Below are 18,404 nucleotides of genomic sequence, written 5' to 3'. Positions count from 1 at the left end.
GAGTGCTAGGTTACATGGCCTCAGCCGCAGCAGTACTTCAGCTGGGTTTACTGCACATGCGCCCGCTTCAGCATTGGCTAAGCACCCGCGCGTCTCGCCGGGCTTGGGCCACAGGCCGCCAGCCCATCAAGGTGACTCAGACCTGTATTTCAGCTCTGCAGCCTTGGACAGTGGCCGAGTGGTATCAGCGAGGAGTGACAATGGGAGCTGTATCTCGCCGAAAAGTCATCTCGACAGACGCGTCCAACACGGGTTGGGGCGCGGTCTGCGAGGGCTCTCCGGTTTTCGGCCTATGGTCAGTTCAGGAAAAGCTCCTTCACATAAATTGTCTGGAAATGATAGCGGTCGAGTACGCACTCGTGCGCTTTCTCCCGGTCATTCAGGGTCACCACGTCCTGGTCCGTTCGGACAACAGATCTGTGGTATCCTACCTAAACCGTCAGGGCGGTGTCAGATCCAGGAACCTTTTCCATCTGACGGAACGCATACTGAGTTGGTCCCAGTGCCACCTGCGCTCACTGAGAATATTGTCCAGAGACAATATTCCCCAGGGGAATGGTCCCTGCACGCTCAAACAGTCCAGACGTTATGGCACCTATTCGGCAGAGCAGGGATATACCTCTTTGCGTCAGAAGAGAACTCTCACTGCCCGATATTTTTCTCGAAAAGCGAGGACGCGCTGGCCCAGGACTGGCCCAGGCGCCCGCTTTACGCCTTCCCTCCCATCTCGCTATTGCCACAGGTAATGCAGAGGATCAGGGAAACGCGTGACTCGGTGCTCCTCATAGCCCCGCGTTGGGAGAATCAGACATGGTTCCCGGAGCTTACGCAGCTGTCACTGACAGCGCCGTGGCCCATCCCAGTGAGAGCAGATCTCCTCTCTCAAGCTCGCGGCACAATCTGGCATCCCCACCCAGAGCGCTGGGCGCTGCATGCGTGGGTGATCAACGACTACCAGTCGCTCTGCCAGAAGGAGTAATAAACACCATTATACACGCTAGAGCCCCTTCCACAAGAAGACTCTATGCGTCAAAATGGTCTGTGTTCTCAAAATGGTGCACCGACAGAGACCTGGACCCGCGGACATGTGGGGTGTCGTCGCTGCTCGTATTTCTACAAGAGCTGCTGGATAAGGGCAGATCCCCATCCACGCTCAAAATGTATGTGGCAGCCGTTGCGGCGTTCGCTGAACCCCTGCACGGCCAGTCATGGGGAAAAAACGAGCTGGTCATCCGCTTCCTTAGGGGAGCTAGAAGGATGAACCCCCCGCACCCCCCATCGGTTCCTATCTGGGATCTTTCTATAGTTCTCGAAACTATGAAAGCCCCCCCCCTTTCGAACCACTTCAATCCGTGGATTTGAAATACCTTTCACTCAAAACCGTTTTTCTGACTGCCCTGTCATCAGTCAAACGTGTGGGAGACCTTCAAGCGCTGTCTGTCAGCGCTGCGTGTCTTGAGTTTGGACCAAGTGACTCCAAGGTCATTTTAAAACCTAGACACGGCTATGTTCCCAAGGTGATCGGTACTCCTTTCAGAGCACAGGTCATTTCCCTATCGGCGCTACCAGCATCCGATAGCGAACGCGACGCCAATCTCCTTTGCCCAGTCAGAGCACTGAGATTGTATACCGCACGCTCCGCCGCTTTCAGACGCTCTGAGCAGCTTTTCGTTTCGTTCGGAGGGCGCACCAAAGGTCTCGCCGCCTTGAAACAGACACTATCTAGATGGATAGTGGACGCTATTGCTGCTGCATACGCGTCAAAAGACCTGCCATGCCCGTTGGGCATTAGGGCTCACTCCACTAGAGGCATGGCATCCTCGTGGGCATGGTCCAGCGGGATTCCCATTCACGACATATGTGTGGCAGCGGGATGGACTTCCCCCTCCACATTTGTCAGATTTTACAATATGGAAGTGCCCGCTCTGCAGGCAAAACTACTAGCGGTTTAATACGCTACAGCTCCCCTGGTGAGCTGCACTGATGGGACACATTCCACACAGACCGGCACCGCCGCTCTGTCGCTCCCTTCCCACTATGTGCTTATATATTACACAAACACTGACCCGCATTCTTGCCGGCCAAATCTTATTTCCCCACTCATAAGGGCTCCCCGGTTCCCCTTAATTCCCTGGGGCTCATACAGTGGATGCTTGGCGCGCACGGCGTTGACAATGGGTTCCCGTAGCGTAAGCTAGCTTACGCAATACGAGAGAACCTCTCGTAAGAGAACGTATCGGTTACCTAACATAACCTCGGTTCTCTCTAGATGAGGGAACGAGTATTGCGTAGCCGGCCGTGCTAGCGCCACGAGCGACTTTTCGCTTCAGTCAATGAAAACCAGGGTTCCAGCCTACGAACTACGCTTATATGCATTCCAGTCACGCCCTTTTTGGCGGGCTTTGATGCAGTGAGCGCGCAGACGCCTCTCATTGGATGCGAGTTCACCCAAGCTCGTCTATAGGCTGCAGCAGTTGCCGCAGAGCAACCAATGAGCTCGCTAGCTAGCCCGCTCAAGGTCTGCAGCTGCCGCACTGCGTTGACAATGGATACAAAATTAAGGATAATTTTTTGGCTTTAATATCTCAGAAAAGATGAATCTTTCCCGTAGCGTAAGCTAGCTTACGCAATACTCGTTCCCTCATCTAGAGAGAACCGAGGTTACGTTAGGTAACCGATACGTTTTGTCCATATAATGAATGCCATTGGTGACCAAAACAAGCTATTTTGCTCACCATTTACTTTCCTTATATGGAATACAAAATACATTTTTGGGGGTTCTGCAAAAGAAAGTCACATGGATCTGGAAGGACATGAGGTTGAGTATATGATGACAGTATTTACATATTTGGGTCAACTTTTCTATTAATATTAAATGTTATTACTTAAAATGTTATGTTATACTATCTGAAACACAGTAATTTTATGAGACTTATACTGCATGTTGCAAGTATCTTCAATGCAAATAAAACATATTTTTTACTCTGTTAAAACAGCTCTTCAGTGAAGCCAGGCTGACAACTGTCTCCTCATACAGCTTTTCCTCCTGTTGCAAACCAATTCCAGTTTTATCTAACATTCAGTGCGATGTTTATTGAAATCCAAACGGCAAACTTACCTTGTTTAACTTCAACAATATCCATGTGCTCCTTGTCAGGGCTGGACTGGAAAGAGAAATCGGCCCGGGATTTGACATAACTGGCCCAAAAGTTGTTGGGGGAGAGTATTCGCTAACATGGCGGCTCGTTTAGCTTATCGCGGCCGACACTGCGGCCCGCTCGGTTCTCCCGATGGCCAGTCCACCCTGATCGGCCCCAAAGTGCGTCGGTCCACCGGAAAAATGTCCGGCAGGCCAGATTACCAGTCCACCCCTGCTCCTCGTCTATTCCAATTGATCACTTTATAAATGATGCCCGTGAGCTGGGCCGTATTCAGGCCTGCACTGCAAAAAGTACAAATCACACACAGACAATTAATGAAAGCCCACATTAAAGTTATCATGTGTAACCGGTGTTGATCTGCAATTAGATATTCAACTTGACCAAAAAAGCTAACTTGGTGAGTTATACTGTTATTCATTGTTGTTATTTTCCTAAGTTAACGTTAGCTGCATAGCTAATATTCATTTATCCTAAGAAAATAACCACAATGCACGTTCAACGTAAACAAAAGCAACAAAACATGAATGTATTCAGAATAAAAACTTTAAAGCCTGCTAAAAATATGTTTGAAAATGTCTACTGATAGCTTACCTCAGTTTCTTAAACTTGTTTCTATTGAGGTAACGTGCGCCGCTGAACGTAATGCTGCTGCAATAAAGAGTAATATAACACGCTCACATTTAGAATAAGCAGGGGGGGGGAAATGAAAGTCAAAATAAATAATGAATTACATATTTAGGAAGATTGCATTGTGATGCAGTGTATGCAGACATAAAACATTTTTTTTTTATGTGACTGGATAGGTAAAAATTACTCACCAAAACAGACGATTTCCCATTGAGACCCATAGGAATACAGAACGTTAGGGAATACCAAGATGGCGGCGCAGTAGCTTCACTGTTGTGACGTCATGAGCTATCCAGTTATATATAGATGAATGATCCCTTATTGTATCTTAAATGTCACACTACAGTTCATATAACCATTTCAAATAAAAAATAAAAAAAAAGGTACATTTTGGAATTAGTGAGTAGCATTTTATACATTTTAAATATATTTTGCTCCAGACTAATTAGGGTATTAATTAATATTATTACTACTATGCTTTATGTTATTTAAAATAAAATCTTAAAACAAGATAAATGTACTTTACAAGCAACAAAAGATTGTAAGACTTGTTTTCAAAGTTGTACCTTGAACAAGTAAAAAAAAAAGTAAAATCTGCAAATGCCACAACACAAAATACTCATATATTCAAGATACATTCTCTAAAAAAAAGTCTTAATAGTCAGGTTAGGATAGTTAGATATTTTTACTGGAAAACAAGATAAAACACTCATTATTAGCATATTGTTTGTAGTGTGTAAACACTTTAAATGTGCTGTTGTTGCTTTTCATCTTGAAACACTTGTGAAAATAAAGATGTTTATAGTGTCAAAAACACATACACACACATGCACACAAATGATGAGGTTAGCATGTGTCTTTGACCGCAGGTGAGCAAACTGAAAATGTCAGAGGGAGGAAGTACTGCCCGAGCAGAGACGCAAGTGGCCTGTATGGTGGTGGTCATGGTGATGGCCTTCCTGCTCACCTGGCTGCCATATGCAGCATTTGCAATGTCTGTGATCCTGAACCCAGTGCTTCACATTGACCCACTCATCGCCACAGTACCCATGTATCTGGCCAAGAGCAGCACTGTTTTCAACCCTATCATCTACATTTTCATGAACAGACAGGTGAGGCAAAGACAACTTAAGAAAGAACATCCTCTCTTAACAATTCTGCCTTCATTATCAGTGTTTTATAAATTTTTACTACAATAAATCATTCATATACAGCATTTAGTTCAGTTAGTAAGTATAGTATGAGAGCACTGGGACATTTCTCCATTTGTATCTGCTTTGCCTGTGTTCACGACTTTCCAAATAGTTGTAGGAGGTTTTGATTCATTCTTGAATTTTATTTCCTTTTTATTCAGTGACCATTTCTGCAGATTACATCTTTACAAGTCAAGTCAATTCAATTTTATTTGTATAGCGCCTTTCACAACACACATCGTTTCAAAGCAACTTTACAGAAGATCAGGCATTAACAGACAAAAAAACTTGAATGTCTATAATGTCGATGAATCATCATTGTGTAATTAGATAAAATACGATTGTTAATCGTGTTTAAAAATAAGTAATTAAATAATAATTGTATTAATAACCCCAGTGAGCAAGCTGAAAGCAACTGTGGCAAGGAACACAAAACTCCATAAGATGTTGATTAACCCTCTGGGGTCTGAGGGTATTTTGGGCCCTGGAGAAGTTTTGACATGCTTTGACATTTGTGCTTTTTTCAGTTGCTTAAAAACATATTAATGGCTAAAGTGTGATAACACTGTATTCAGCACAAACTGGGCTACAATAATATGTGAGCAACATGTATTTAAAGATTTGTATTTTTGAGAAAATAACATTTATGCATGGTTTTTGAAAAAACTAAAATTTTTAGTCAATGAAATAAGGTCATATAACACATACTAAACATTTGTCCACAAGACTTTTGAGAACTGGATCTTTTGCTACAAAATGATGTGAAAACCATCCTGATCACTCATTCATACAAAACAATATAGTAATTTAAATTTTGTAAGACAAGTTTAGTGTTGAAAGGTAATATGCGAGGAATATTCATTGTAATTCACACATGAGAGACAAAGACCCCTCCCCTGGGCCTATCAATGAGGGATTGAGAATGAATGTGAGGAGACTTAATGATCCAAATCAAGTTTTAAGTTAAAATAAGTAATCTGACTATATATTTTCTTTACATAAAGACTTTACTTAATTTTAGACCAACACTATGGTTAAAATAAGGTAATATTTTATTACCTTATTTTAGTAATAAAATTTTTTTATTTATTATTTATGGTAATAATTTTCTGCTCACCAAGACTGGATTTATTTGTACAGAATACAGAAACAACATTGATATTCTGAACTCTTTTTACAATTTAAAAGAACAGTTTTCTATTTAAATATATTGTAAAACGCAATTTGTGATCTGCATCATTACTGCAGTCTTCAGTGTCACATGATCCTTCAGAAATCATTATAATATGCTGATTTTCTAATATGGGCATATTTAAAGTGCATTTTACTAATTTAACCCTAACACATATTTGCAAGCACAAGCTTTGTTGATGATAATGAGGCATTATAAACACTAGATAAAATATAATCTAAACATTCATATTATTTTTATATCATATTACATATCATATTTATATTATACAGCATACAATTTAAATACATGCTTTAGCCAAAACAGCATTTAAATGTAACTAAATCTTGCTTATTAGGACATATTTCAAATGTCAATACTCTGAATCCTGACTGGCAAGTCTGGAAACAGTCCCACTAGTAAAATATGTACATGTTTATATAAAATAGCTAATGAAAACTAAATGAATTACTCGTCCGAAATTGTATCCTCGACTGGATCAAGTCTCTCTTCAAAATACAAACGTTCATCGGAGTCCCGCTCTTCTTCTGAGGAAAATGTTAACTCTTCCATACTATCCTGGAGCTTTCTCGCCTGTGTATCGTTGCAAACGAGCAGAAAAATGAATGAAATGTGTTTACAACCTCACTGTTGGGGACGTGTACCATTTGCATTGATCGTCTTAGCACATTAGCGTATGAATGGCGCGCTCTGCTGGTGGGTGGGATCACATTACAGATAATTAGATATCCAAGTAAAAACGGAACATAGCTTTGTTTCAAACAGATTGCATTGCAGGAGAATATTTGTTTTGAATTGTTTTATTTAAAAGTAGAAATTAATATGTCTTTAGACATATGCTTCATGTTTGTGTGATAAGTATTTGCAGAGTTTCAGTTCATTTTTGTGACGTGTTTCTGAAATATGTTCGTGAACACAGAGACTGCTGAAAGCTCACCCTTTTTATTTTCTTTATTTTACAAAAGCACAAGATGTAGTTGTTATTGTGAGTGTACACAAATAAAAGTATACCCTTTATAGTCTCTAATGATGTCTTACACTTATCTGTATACCTGACGTGTCGGCACGTCCGTCGACCCCAGAGGGTTAATGGAGAAAAATAACCTTGGGAGAAACCAGACTCACTGTGGGGGCCAGTTCCCCTCTGGCTAACATCATGAATATAATGTAAATACCATAGTAGTATAGTTAAAGTCATAGTTTAAAATTATTTAACTGAGTAAGTGTTAAGGGTCAGTGTTTAAACATCGATTTTGTTTGAACTGTAAGATTAATGACCAATGTCTTTTGAAGTCCATCCTGGATTAAATGCAGAAGTTCACATAGATGCAGTTGTCCTTGTTAATTGGCAGATGAAGGCTTTTGTTGGCAATTTTTAGTCTATGCATTCCATTTCAAGATCGTAGTCCATCAATAGACCGAGGAGATGCAGGCAGAGATCAGGGATGTGAAACGCAGTTCAACCTGGCCAGTAATTTTGCTGAGGTTTGGTGTGGTCCATCCTAAATCCAAGGTTCAGACAATGGCATATGAAGCATCCCATGTCTTATGGTTGGAGATGGCATCAGTTCATCCTCTGAAGTCCATCATAAAAGACTGAAGTGATGTTTGGCTGGCACCGGCTGCATTTAGTCATCATCATTCAGCGACTCGTAGCTGTGGAGTCCAACAAGAAGCAGGAATGGTGCTGGATCCAGCCGGATCTGGTGACCTCAGGATAGGAGTCCCGAGGTTGAGACAGGGAAACAAATAAAATATAAGCATAGATGCCATTCAATTTATTGCAGAGTTATAAATCACGAGCAATGTTTCTGGTTTCTGGTTCCGGCAGACCCAACTAAAGCAGCCTAATTGTGGTTGGAGGATAAATTAGGTGTATGCCTAGCTAAATAGATGAGTCTTTAGTCTAGACTTAAACTGAGGGAGTGTGTCTGCATCTCGAACAGTGTTACGGAGACTATTCCATAGTTTAGGAGCCAAATATGAAAAGGATCTACCTCCTTTTGTGGATTTTTTTTATTCTAGGAACTATTATCAGGCCAGAATTTTGCGATCGTAATGAATGTGATGGAATATAGCGTGGTAGAAGGTCACTTAAGTACTGCGGAGCTAGACCATTCAAAGTTTGTACGTAGTTAACAGAATTGTTTAATTAATACAGAATTTAACAGGCAGCCAATGTAACGATGATAAAATGGGGCTAATATGATCATATTTCTTGGTTCTTTTTAGCACTCTTGTTAGGCTGCTGCATTTTGAACCAATTGAAGTTTATTTATTGATCTTGCTGGACATCCTCCCAGTAATGCATTACAATAATCTAATCTTGAGGTTATGAACACATGAATTAGTTTTTTGGCATCAGCAACAGAGAGCATGTGCCTTAATTTAGCAATATTTCTTAGGTGGAAGAATGCTGTTATACAAACATTGGTAATTTGATTTTCAAAGGACAGATTGGTATATAATATAACACCTAAGTTCTTCGCTGTTTAAGGTGATGTAACAGTACATCCATCGAGAGTCAAATTATATTGTAGTGGCTTATTTTTAGAGTTGTTTTGGTCCAATAATTAGTACCTCTGTTTTGTCAGAATTGAGTAGAAGGAAATTTCTGGCCATCCAATCTTTTATTTCATTGATACACACTGCTAATTTAGAAAATTGTGAAATCTCATCAGGTTTTGAAGAAATATAAAGTTGTGTATTGTCGGCATAGCAGTGGAAACTTATTCCACGATTCCTGATAATATCTCCCAGGGGAAGCATATACATGGAGAAAAGCAGAGGCCCTAAAACTTATCCCTGTGGCACTTCATATTTTACTTTTGTTTGGTTTGACAATTCCTCATTTATATAGATAAAGTGGTATCGGTCTGCTAAATATGACCTAAACCATGCCAATGCAACTCCACAAATGCCAACATAATTCTCTAGCCTATTCAAGAGAATGTTGTGATCTATTGTATCGAATGCAGCACTAAGATCTAAAAGCACTAGAAGAGAAATGCAGCTGCGATCAGTTGATAAGAGCAAGTCATTTGTAACTCTGATAAGTGCAGTCTCTGTACAGTGATGAGGCCTAAATCCTGACTGAAATTCTTTGTATATTAGTTCTCTGTAGAAATGAACATATTTGGGAGGATACTACCTTTTCTAGTATTTTTGTTAATAATATTAAGAAGAGGTTCTGAAATTACAGGAGATACCTCTTTTAAGAGCTTAGTTGGTTTAGGATCTAACAAACATGTTGTGGATTTTTATGTTTTGATAAGTTTTGTTAGCTCTTCATAACCTATGACAGAGAAGGATTGAAGCTGCATGTGAGGAAAATGATTAGACACTGTTTTCTGAGGTGCTATGACAGATGATTGCATTATTGCAATTTTATTTCTGATTATTTCAATTTTATCCCTAAAGAAATTCATGAAGTCATTACTCTTGTGCTGCAACGTAATATATGGTTCTGTTGAGGCTTTATTCCTAACCAATTTAGCCACTGTACTGAATAAACATCTTGGATTGTTCTGGTTATTTTCTATGTGTTTACTAAAATATGCTGACCAGGCAGCTTTTAGTGCCTGTCTGTATCTACAGACACTATCCTTCCATGCACCACAAAATACTTTTTGTATTTTGTATTTTTCCACATGCGCTCCATTTTCCGAGCTGCTCTCTTGAGAGCATGAGTGTGATCATTGTACAATGGAGCAGGGCTTATTTCTTTAATTTTCTTTAATCGAAGTGGGGCGACAATATCAAGAGTGCTAGAGAAGAATGCATTTATATTTTTGGTTATTTCATCAAGTTCTTCTGGGCTTTGGGGTTTATTGAGTGTATGAGATAGATCTGGAAGATATCTTTAGTGGTCGAAAGAATAGTTCTACCTGAACGATATATTGAGTAACATTAGCTGATCGCAGCATACAAGAGATGAGGTAATGATCCGAGATGTCATCGCTCTGCTGCAGAATTTCTATATTATCAACATCAACTCCATATGACAGAATTAAATCTAGCGTATGATTATGGCGATGAGTTGGTCTGGTTACATTTTGTTGTTGGTCCGGTTATCATTATCTATGTGAATGTTGAAGTCACCAACCATTAATGCTCTATCTACAGTAACTACAAGATCTGATAAAAAATTGGCAAATTCACCAAGGAAATCAGAATAAGGCCCGGGTGATCTATACATTGTAGCAAGGACAAAAGACGACAGAGATTTTTTATTTATTACTGACGGTGTCACATTAAGCACTATTAGTTCAAAAGACTTACATTTATATCCTGTCCTCGGAGTAACACCAAAAACTTCACTGTAAATTGTAGCAACACCTCCTCCTTGACCCTTCAGATGAGGCTCATGTTTATAACAATAACCTGGGGGAGTAGATTCATTTAAACTAATATGTTCATCCGGTTTAAGCCAGGTTTCAGTCAAACAGAGCGCATCCAATGTGATCTGTAATCATTTCATTAACAATTAGTGCTTTGGTAGAAAGAGATCTAATGTTTAGTTGCCCTATATTTATATGATGTGTATTTTTAATTTGTTTGTTTTGTTCATGTTTGACCTTAATAAAAAAAATTCTAAATTATTTAGTGAGGGTATTGTGTTTGGTAGTTCGGTGAACAGACACAGTCTCTATGAGATATATAGGTGATATAGTATCTGTGTTGTTGTTTATGTGACCTTTGTGGCGTCTCAATGCAGCTAGCAGACGTTTGGATTAACCAGTTTGTCCGCTTCCTGACCTGGGCCCCAGTTAGTCAAATACTATCATTATTAAGTCTATGAGCCAAATTACTCGAGAGGAGAGCGGCACCTTCCCTGGAGGGATGGAGTCCGTCTCTCTTTAGCAGGTCAGGTCTACCCCAAAAACTCTTCCAATTGTCTATAAATCCTATTTTATTCTTCAGACACCACTCAGACATCCAGCCATTCAGTGACACTAATCTACTATAAACCTCGTCAGCACGATGAGTAGGGAGGGGACCAGAGCATATTACAGTGTCTGACATCGTTTTTGCAAATTCGCACACCTCTTTAACATTTTCTTTAGTGATCTCTGACTGGCGAAGCCAGACATCGTTAGTGCCGACATGGATAATAATTTTAGAAAATCTACGTTTAGCATTAGCCAGCACTTGTAAATTTGATTTGATGTCAGACGCCCCCGAAATGCAATTAACAATAGTGGCTGGAGTCTCTATTTCCACGTTCCTTACAATATAATCACCAATAACAAGGGCTCTTTCAACATGATTCTCAGTGGATGTATCACAGAGTGGGGAGAATCGATTGGAAACCCTAACAGGAATGGGAGAGTGGTGTCTTTTTGCTGCGTAAGTATGCCGCTGAAACGTCACCCAAATGCCCTGCTGCAGGGGCTCTGCAGCCGGAACCAAAATGTGTATGTTGCTCTCTGTACTACTCGCATCCGAAACAGTATCTGCCGGCTTCTCTTTCTCACTGACCTCCACTAGTGTTCGGATGCGAGTCTCTTAACTCATTAACCTTCTCCATCAGCCTGACTAATTCCTTACATTAATCACATGTGAATCCCTCACTGCTGATGGAGGAGGCTATTGTAAACATGTGACATTCAATGCAGGAAGAAATAACATGAGCGGATGCCATGACTTACCGCAAATTGTTTGTTGTTGGTTGTTCCTGAGCGGTGAGGGTTTGAGATTGATGTGAATCCCTCACAAAATTGTTTGTTGTTGTTGGTTGTTCTTGATAAGCGGTGCTTTGAGATTGATGCAATAATCTGTGTACGGCAGAGGAGAAAAAACAGGTGCGCGCTGAAAAAATGTTTAATCGTGATAAAAATAGAACGCGGATGCAGGTGAAATATGCACGCAGTTGAATCGCGATATGAGAATAATACGAGGGAAAGCCCGATGCGCGCTTAAAAATGGCAGATGTTAAGGATTAAAGGCTGAAAACAGATATATAAGCGATGCTAAAAAAAACGTTAAAAAAACACTAGCAGGCTACAAAAACAGACTCTAGATAGGTGTCAGCAGCAACAGGTAAAATACACGCAGATGAAACAGTAGAAAAGAGGAAAAACGCAGTAAAATTACAAAGGATGTAACAATGAATATAATGATGTACGTTTGAGAATAAGAATAAGCAATGCTAAGCAGCCTAAGCAGGCTACAAACAAACTCTCATGCAGCGTGCCGTCAGCAACAGGAAGTCCAGTGACGTCAGTGCTTTTGGAAAGATTTACACTAGCAGGTGGTGACAGATTTGATTATTATATGTTGCAAGTCATTGAATCATTGACTCAAGTGATTTGTTAAAAAAACACTGTCGTTCAGTAGTTAAACAAATGGCACTGAGTGAGAATAATGTTCACTTAAAAGATTTGTTCAAAAACACAACTTCGTTTACGAATGAAAACCCACTAGTTAGGGATGGGCAGATTGATACTAAAGTCGATACTTCCGATACTGATGTGGTATCAAGAATATCGATCCTCACATTAAAATACCGATTCTGAATGTTTTTTTAACTAGTGATCTTATTATTTAGATAACATGAATATTAATGCATCTCATAAGCTTTGAAGTGAAAAAGAATAATTATATGAGCAAATTGTTGCATGACAATGGAACAATTTTTATTCTGCTCATCGTGACGCACAGAAATGCTAAAATACACCAGCAGACAGACAGCGTTCACCTCATCAGTCACAGCGCTTGTTCAAAGAGGGAGCAGTGTTTTCCTGACGTAATGACAGAAAAACAGCATCTGGAGTTATTCACACCAAGTAATGACAGACCTAGACATGACATTTATTATAATGGGCTTGTTTGACCATTTTTACAGGTTTATTTAAATTCAGGTGTTAAAACATTGATAATGATCTTTAATCCTCGTTAATAAATGACACCCTTATGAAAACTACCCATGGATTTACTGTAGTAATATTGTATTAACCATAACTAATAACCACGAATGTAGTAACCATTCTTTTTTTCTTTTTTTTTTTTTTTGCAGTAACGTCTCGGGTTACGTATTGTAACCCTTGTTCCCTGAAAAAAGTGGAACGAGATGCTGCGCTGAGAAAAGCGCTTTGGGAACAATCCTACATGTTTGTGACCAGCTGAAATATGTGTGTAACACGTCAATGAACATTGACCGGAATTTATAGCCTCGGTTGGTGTAATCATTAGATGCACCTGTGACCGGGCTATAAATGGACGCGCCACCAGCGTGTCGTCAGATATTTTTTCTGAAGAGCAGTCCTGGGGCATCCCAGTGTGGCAAAGAAGCGCAGCAGCTCGTTCCGCTATTTTCAGGGAACAAGGGTTACAATACGTAACACGAGACGTTCCCTTTACAAAAAGCTTCACTAGGATGCTGCGCTGAGAAAAGCGCTTTGGGAACGAGAATACCCACAACGCCGCACTGAGGCTGTCGGACCCCTACGGTTGTGAAGTGTGCTCACAAGAACACGAGAGGTCTCAGACAAGAGCGTAAGATGTCGACTCAAGGACATAAGAGCCCGGAGTAGCATGAACATCCATACTATAAAATCTGATGAATGTGTGCGGAGAGGACCAGCCTGCCGCATCACAAACTTGCTGCAGAGGGAACCCTCTAGCCAAGGCTTTAGAGGAGGCGACCCCTCTGGTGGAGTGAGCCCTGATACCTACTGGCGAAGCTTGACCGCGCGCCTCGTAGGCCAGGGTAATAGCATCCCTCACCCAATGCAACATAGTCTGCTTGGTGGCGGCCACCCCCTTGTTGCAGCCCCCATGGCAGACGAATATTTGCCCTGACTTATGCCACTGGCTAGTGTGGTGGACTTAGGTCTGAAGGGCACAGACTGGACAAAGTCTGTGAAGTCTTTCCTGCTCCGGCATAAAAACGGCGGGGAGCAGAAAGCTTCAAGAGAGACCAGATGTAATGTTGAAAAAGGCACCATAGGAAGGTAGTCAAGATGAGGGTGCAAAATCGCTTTAGCCATACCTGGGGCAAATTCTAAACAGGCCGGCAAAACAGACAGAGCCTGTAGATCCCAATCCTCTTTAGAGAGGTGATTGCCCTAAGAAAGTCCATCTTGAGAGTCAGAAGTCTGTCAGCTGCTGACCCTAGAGGTTCAAAGGGGGTCTCAACCAGACCCTCCAGGACTATTGCTAAGTCCCAAGGAGTCCTGGTCCTAACAGGAGGCCTCAGTTGCATGGCTCCACGAATGAAGCGAGCGAGTAGAGGATGCCTCCCCATTGGCACCCCGTCAATCAAGGCATGGCAAGCCGAAATGGCAGCCACATAAACCCTGAGAGTAGTGGGGCATAGGCCTGCTGACAGTTCTTCCTGCAGAAAGACCAGAACTGAAACAATCTGGCAGTTAACTGGATCTGCATTATGAACATTTAGTAGAGAGAAACGCATACAGGTGCATTCTGGGCCATGTAGAGGAGAAGTAGAGGAGATATTGCGCTGTTCATAGAGGCGAAGAGGTCCTATTCTGCCCTGTAAAATCTCACCCAGATTTGTTCCACTACCTCGGGGTGGAGTTTACACTCCCCCATCTGTATTTTCTGTCTGGACAGTAAATCTGCTCCCACATACGGGCATCCAGGGATATAAACTGCCCTGAGTGACAGGAGCTTTCCCTGGGCCCCAAGGAGAATCTGACGTGCCAGAGATTCAGCTGACGTGAATGTGGACCTCCTTGATGGTTTATGTAAGAGACTGCTGCTGTATTGCCCACACGCACCAAGACATGGCAGCCTCTGGAGGAAGTATTTCAGGGCCAGAAATATAGCCATCAACTCGAGACCGTTACTGTGACAACCGAGCTGAGGACCCTCCCATCCCCTTGAGCTGGACGACCACTTAAGACCGCTATCCAGCCTGTCAGGGAGGTGTCTGTTGTTAGCAGCCTGCGACGGACCTAGAGTGGGACACAAGGTAATAAACCGGGGTCTGAATCACATAGAAAGGGAACGAAGTGCATGGCGTGTAACCCTTATTAGCCCTAGGGGACTGGCCCTTTAGACTGGCTTTTAGCCACAGTTAAATGGTCTCATATGGAGCAGGCCCAAAGGGATCACCGTGGACACAGATGCCATGAGCCCTAGTATTTGTTGATACTGGTGAACAGTGCAATCTTGACCTAGCCTGAGTTTGCTCAGGGTGTTCTGAATGGACATGATACGAGCGGGAGACAACTGTGATCGAATTCCATATAACCTCCAGATAGGTGATTCCCCGGGTGGGAGAGAACGCTCTTTGACGTTGAGTCTCAGGCCCGGAGAAACCAGATGAACTAAGACAATATCCCTGTGGAACTGCGCCAAGATCAGCCAGTCGTCTATGTAATTCAGAATGCGGCTGCCCTGGAGTCGCGAAGGAGCCAGTGCTGCATCCATTCATTTCATGAATGTGTGGGTTAATAGGGTTGGCCGAATGGAAGAACACGATACTGGAAGGCTTCACCCCCGAAAATGAACCTCAGGAACTTCCTGTGCTGTGGCGGAATTTCTATATGAAGATATACATCCATGAGATTGATGGTGACCAGTCAAACGTGATGTTGGTCTTGTGACACGATCGTCTTGATAGTTAGCATCTTGGACTTGAGCACCCTGACTGGGCAGTTCAAGCTTTGAAGATCTAAGGTCGGACACAACCCCCCACCCTTTTTGGGAACCAGGAAGTATTCGCTGTAATAACTGACTCTTTCTCTGGAAGGGGAACATGTTCTATGGCCCTAGACCAAGAGATTTCGCAGTTCTTTCCATAGTAGAAATGCCTGCTCCGATTTACGGTAGTGGGGACCACGCCGTTGAAACACGGAGGGAGGCGAGCAAATTGAATTCTGTAGCCCTTTGCTACTGTTCTTAGGACCCACATAGAAGTATCTGGCAGAAGTTTCCATGCTCATAAGACTTCCTGTTGAGGGGGTGTTGAGTGTTCCGCATCCTGGATTAAGGCAGGAAGCAACGGTACACCCAACTCTTTGTTGGAAGCCTCTTGTCACCCGAAACACCAAAGGCGGCGGGAGTGAAGAGGTTTCCTGAGGGTATCGGGAGGGCCTAAGTGGATGGTACATGCGCCCCTTCCCGAGGGGAACTACCCCCACAAGGCTGGGTACATGACCGTCAGGGTTTCTTTCTTTTAGAAATCACGACCCTGAGGTCCTGCTTGGGGGGCTGCTGAGGGCGACGAGCCTGTCCCCAGTCTTTACGAGGGGGAGCATGACTCGCCACGCTCTGTTTCTGAGCCTCCCTCCTAGCAGAGTCGGGACGGGTGTGGGTGGCCGATGGCCCCGCCTCCTGAGTGCGGCGAGGAAAAAAACTGCCCGAAGGCTTTCTCGTGGCTTTTCACCTCCTGGAATCTGGAGATAACCGTATTCATGGCGTTTCCGAAGAGACCAGAAGGCGAAACCGGGGCATCAAGTAGGAAAACTCTGTCCTTATCATTGATGCCTGGAAGGTTAAGCCATAAATGCCTCTCCATGCTGACTAAAGCGGACAATAGCACGGGCTGTCTGCATGGTCGCAAGGAGAGATAAATCTGTAGCCCGACGAAGATCAGAAAAGGCTTTTTCGTCAAGCATTGCACCCGCACTCAGGTCTTTCAGTAGGTCAGCCTGGTAAGCCTGTAACACAGCTATGGTGTGCAGCGCAGCACCAGCCTGACCTGCTGCTTGATAAGCCCTCCCCACTAGCATGAAGGTAGTCCTGCATGGCTTAGTGGGGAGAGCGGGTTTCTTCAGTGATGATGCCGAACCCGGCGAGAGATAACCCGCAAGTGTCTCTTCAACCGGCGGCATCATTGAATACCCTCGTGCCTCAGCGCCCACGATAGTTGATTATAACGACGTCGAGGGCACATAAACGCGAGAGGTATAAGGTTTCCTCCACAAACGGAGAGAGCGAGCGAAAGGGACGGACCCGTCTCTCGCTCCTCAACCAGATCCATACAAGAGCCCCACGAATGAAGTGTGGGTGCCGGCTCTCGGAAGTAAGCAAGGCGAGTGCGAAGCATTTTGACCGAAAGAAGGTCGCAATGCGTGCACCCGCCCTGCCCCAACGCGAGAGCAGCATGCTCTTCCCCCAAACAAACAAAACAAAACTGATGCGTGTCCCTGACAGTTATAGAACGTTGACAGGGAAACACGCATCGTTTGCTTTGATTCTCCAACATTTTCCCCCTTTTTTTATTTATATATATATATATATCAGAAAGAGGGAAAGGAGAAAAGGTTCACTGCGCACTGCCTAACAAAATTCTAAATCCTAGCAGAGGAAAGAAAGTTTCTGACAGGCTTGTGAGACACACACACAGAGAATGCTCTGAAGAAAAGGATCTGACGACACGCTGGTGGTGTGTCCATTTATAGCCTGGTCACAGGTGCATCTAATGATTACACCAACCGAGGCTATAAATTCCGGTCAATGTTCATTGACGTGTTACACACATATTTCAGCTGGGCACAAACATGTAGGATTGTTCCCAAAGCGCAGCATCCTAGTGAAGCTTTTTGTAAAGGGAACCAAGGTTTTTATACAATTAACCATGGTTTTATTACAGCATTACTGTAGTATCCATATGGTAACTTGGTTTTAGTAATAGAAAACATATAATAATATCTATGTTTAACTTTGTGGTTTTATATGTTGGTTATACTTACACATTTTTAAAAGGTAAACAAAGCAGCCTAATTGTTAAATATAGCCTTTTAGTTGACTAACATTTATTACAGAACATTTGCAGAGTTTTAGTTTTTTTACATTTAAAATAAGCAAGACCTTTGAAGACCTTTAAGATTAATTGACAAACTTTTTAATGCACTTAAAAGGATAATTTTCATATTTGGATGAACTCTCATTGTTTACTCACCCTCATGCCATCCCAGATGTGTAGGACTTCCTTTCTTCTGCAGAACACAAATTAAGATTTTTAGAAGAATACATCAGCTCTGTTAGTCATCACAATGAAATTTAATGGATACCAGAGCTCAGAAGATCCAAAAGGTTCCACCTTTGTTCAGAACTAAACATGAGGTGGCTGAATGTGAAAGTGAAAGTGTATATTATAGTAAAAAATGACTTGCATTTTATTATATCCACACCTATTATATCACTTCAAGAGGCATAGATTAAATCACTGGAGTCATATGGATTATTTTATACTGCCTTAATGTGCTTTTAGGATCTTCAACGTTCTGGTAACCATTCACTTGCATTGCGAGGACC

At 42.3% G+C, this 18,404-nt stretch overlaps 1 protein-coding gene across 1 annotated transcript in view; it reads left to right on the top strand.

Annotated features, from left to right (window-relative positions):
- The window catches only part of parapinopsina (parapinopsin a), a 41,167-nt gene that overhangs the window by 10,392 nt on the left and 12,371 nt on the right, over positions 1 to 18,404 (top strand). The window contains exon 3 of the mRNA XM_052109319.1: positions 4,658 to 4,900. Coding sequence (XP_051965279.1) covers positions 4,658 to 4,900 — 243 coding nt within the window. The remainder of the gene's footprint in view (positions 1 to 4,657; positions 4,901 to 18,404) is intronic.

The sequence above is a fragment of the Xyrauchen texanus genome, chromosome 37, assembly GCF_025860055.1.
Source record: "Xyrauchen texanus isolate HMW12.3.18 chromosome 37, RBS_HiC_50CHRs, whole genome shotgun sequence".
Lineage (NCBI taxonomy): Eukaryota > Metazoa > Chordata > Actinopteri > Cypriniformes > Catostomidae > Xyrauchen > Xyrauchen texanus.
The sequence above is the reverse complement of the archived record's forward strand: the minus strand, read 5'-3'. Positions and strand labels throughout refer to the sequence as shown.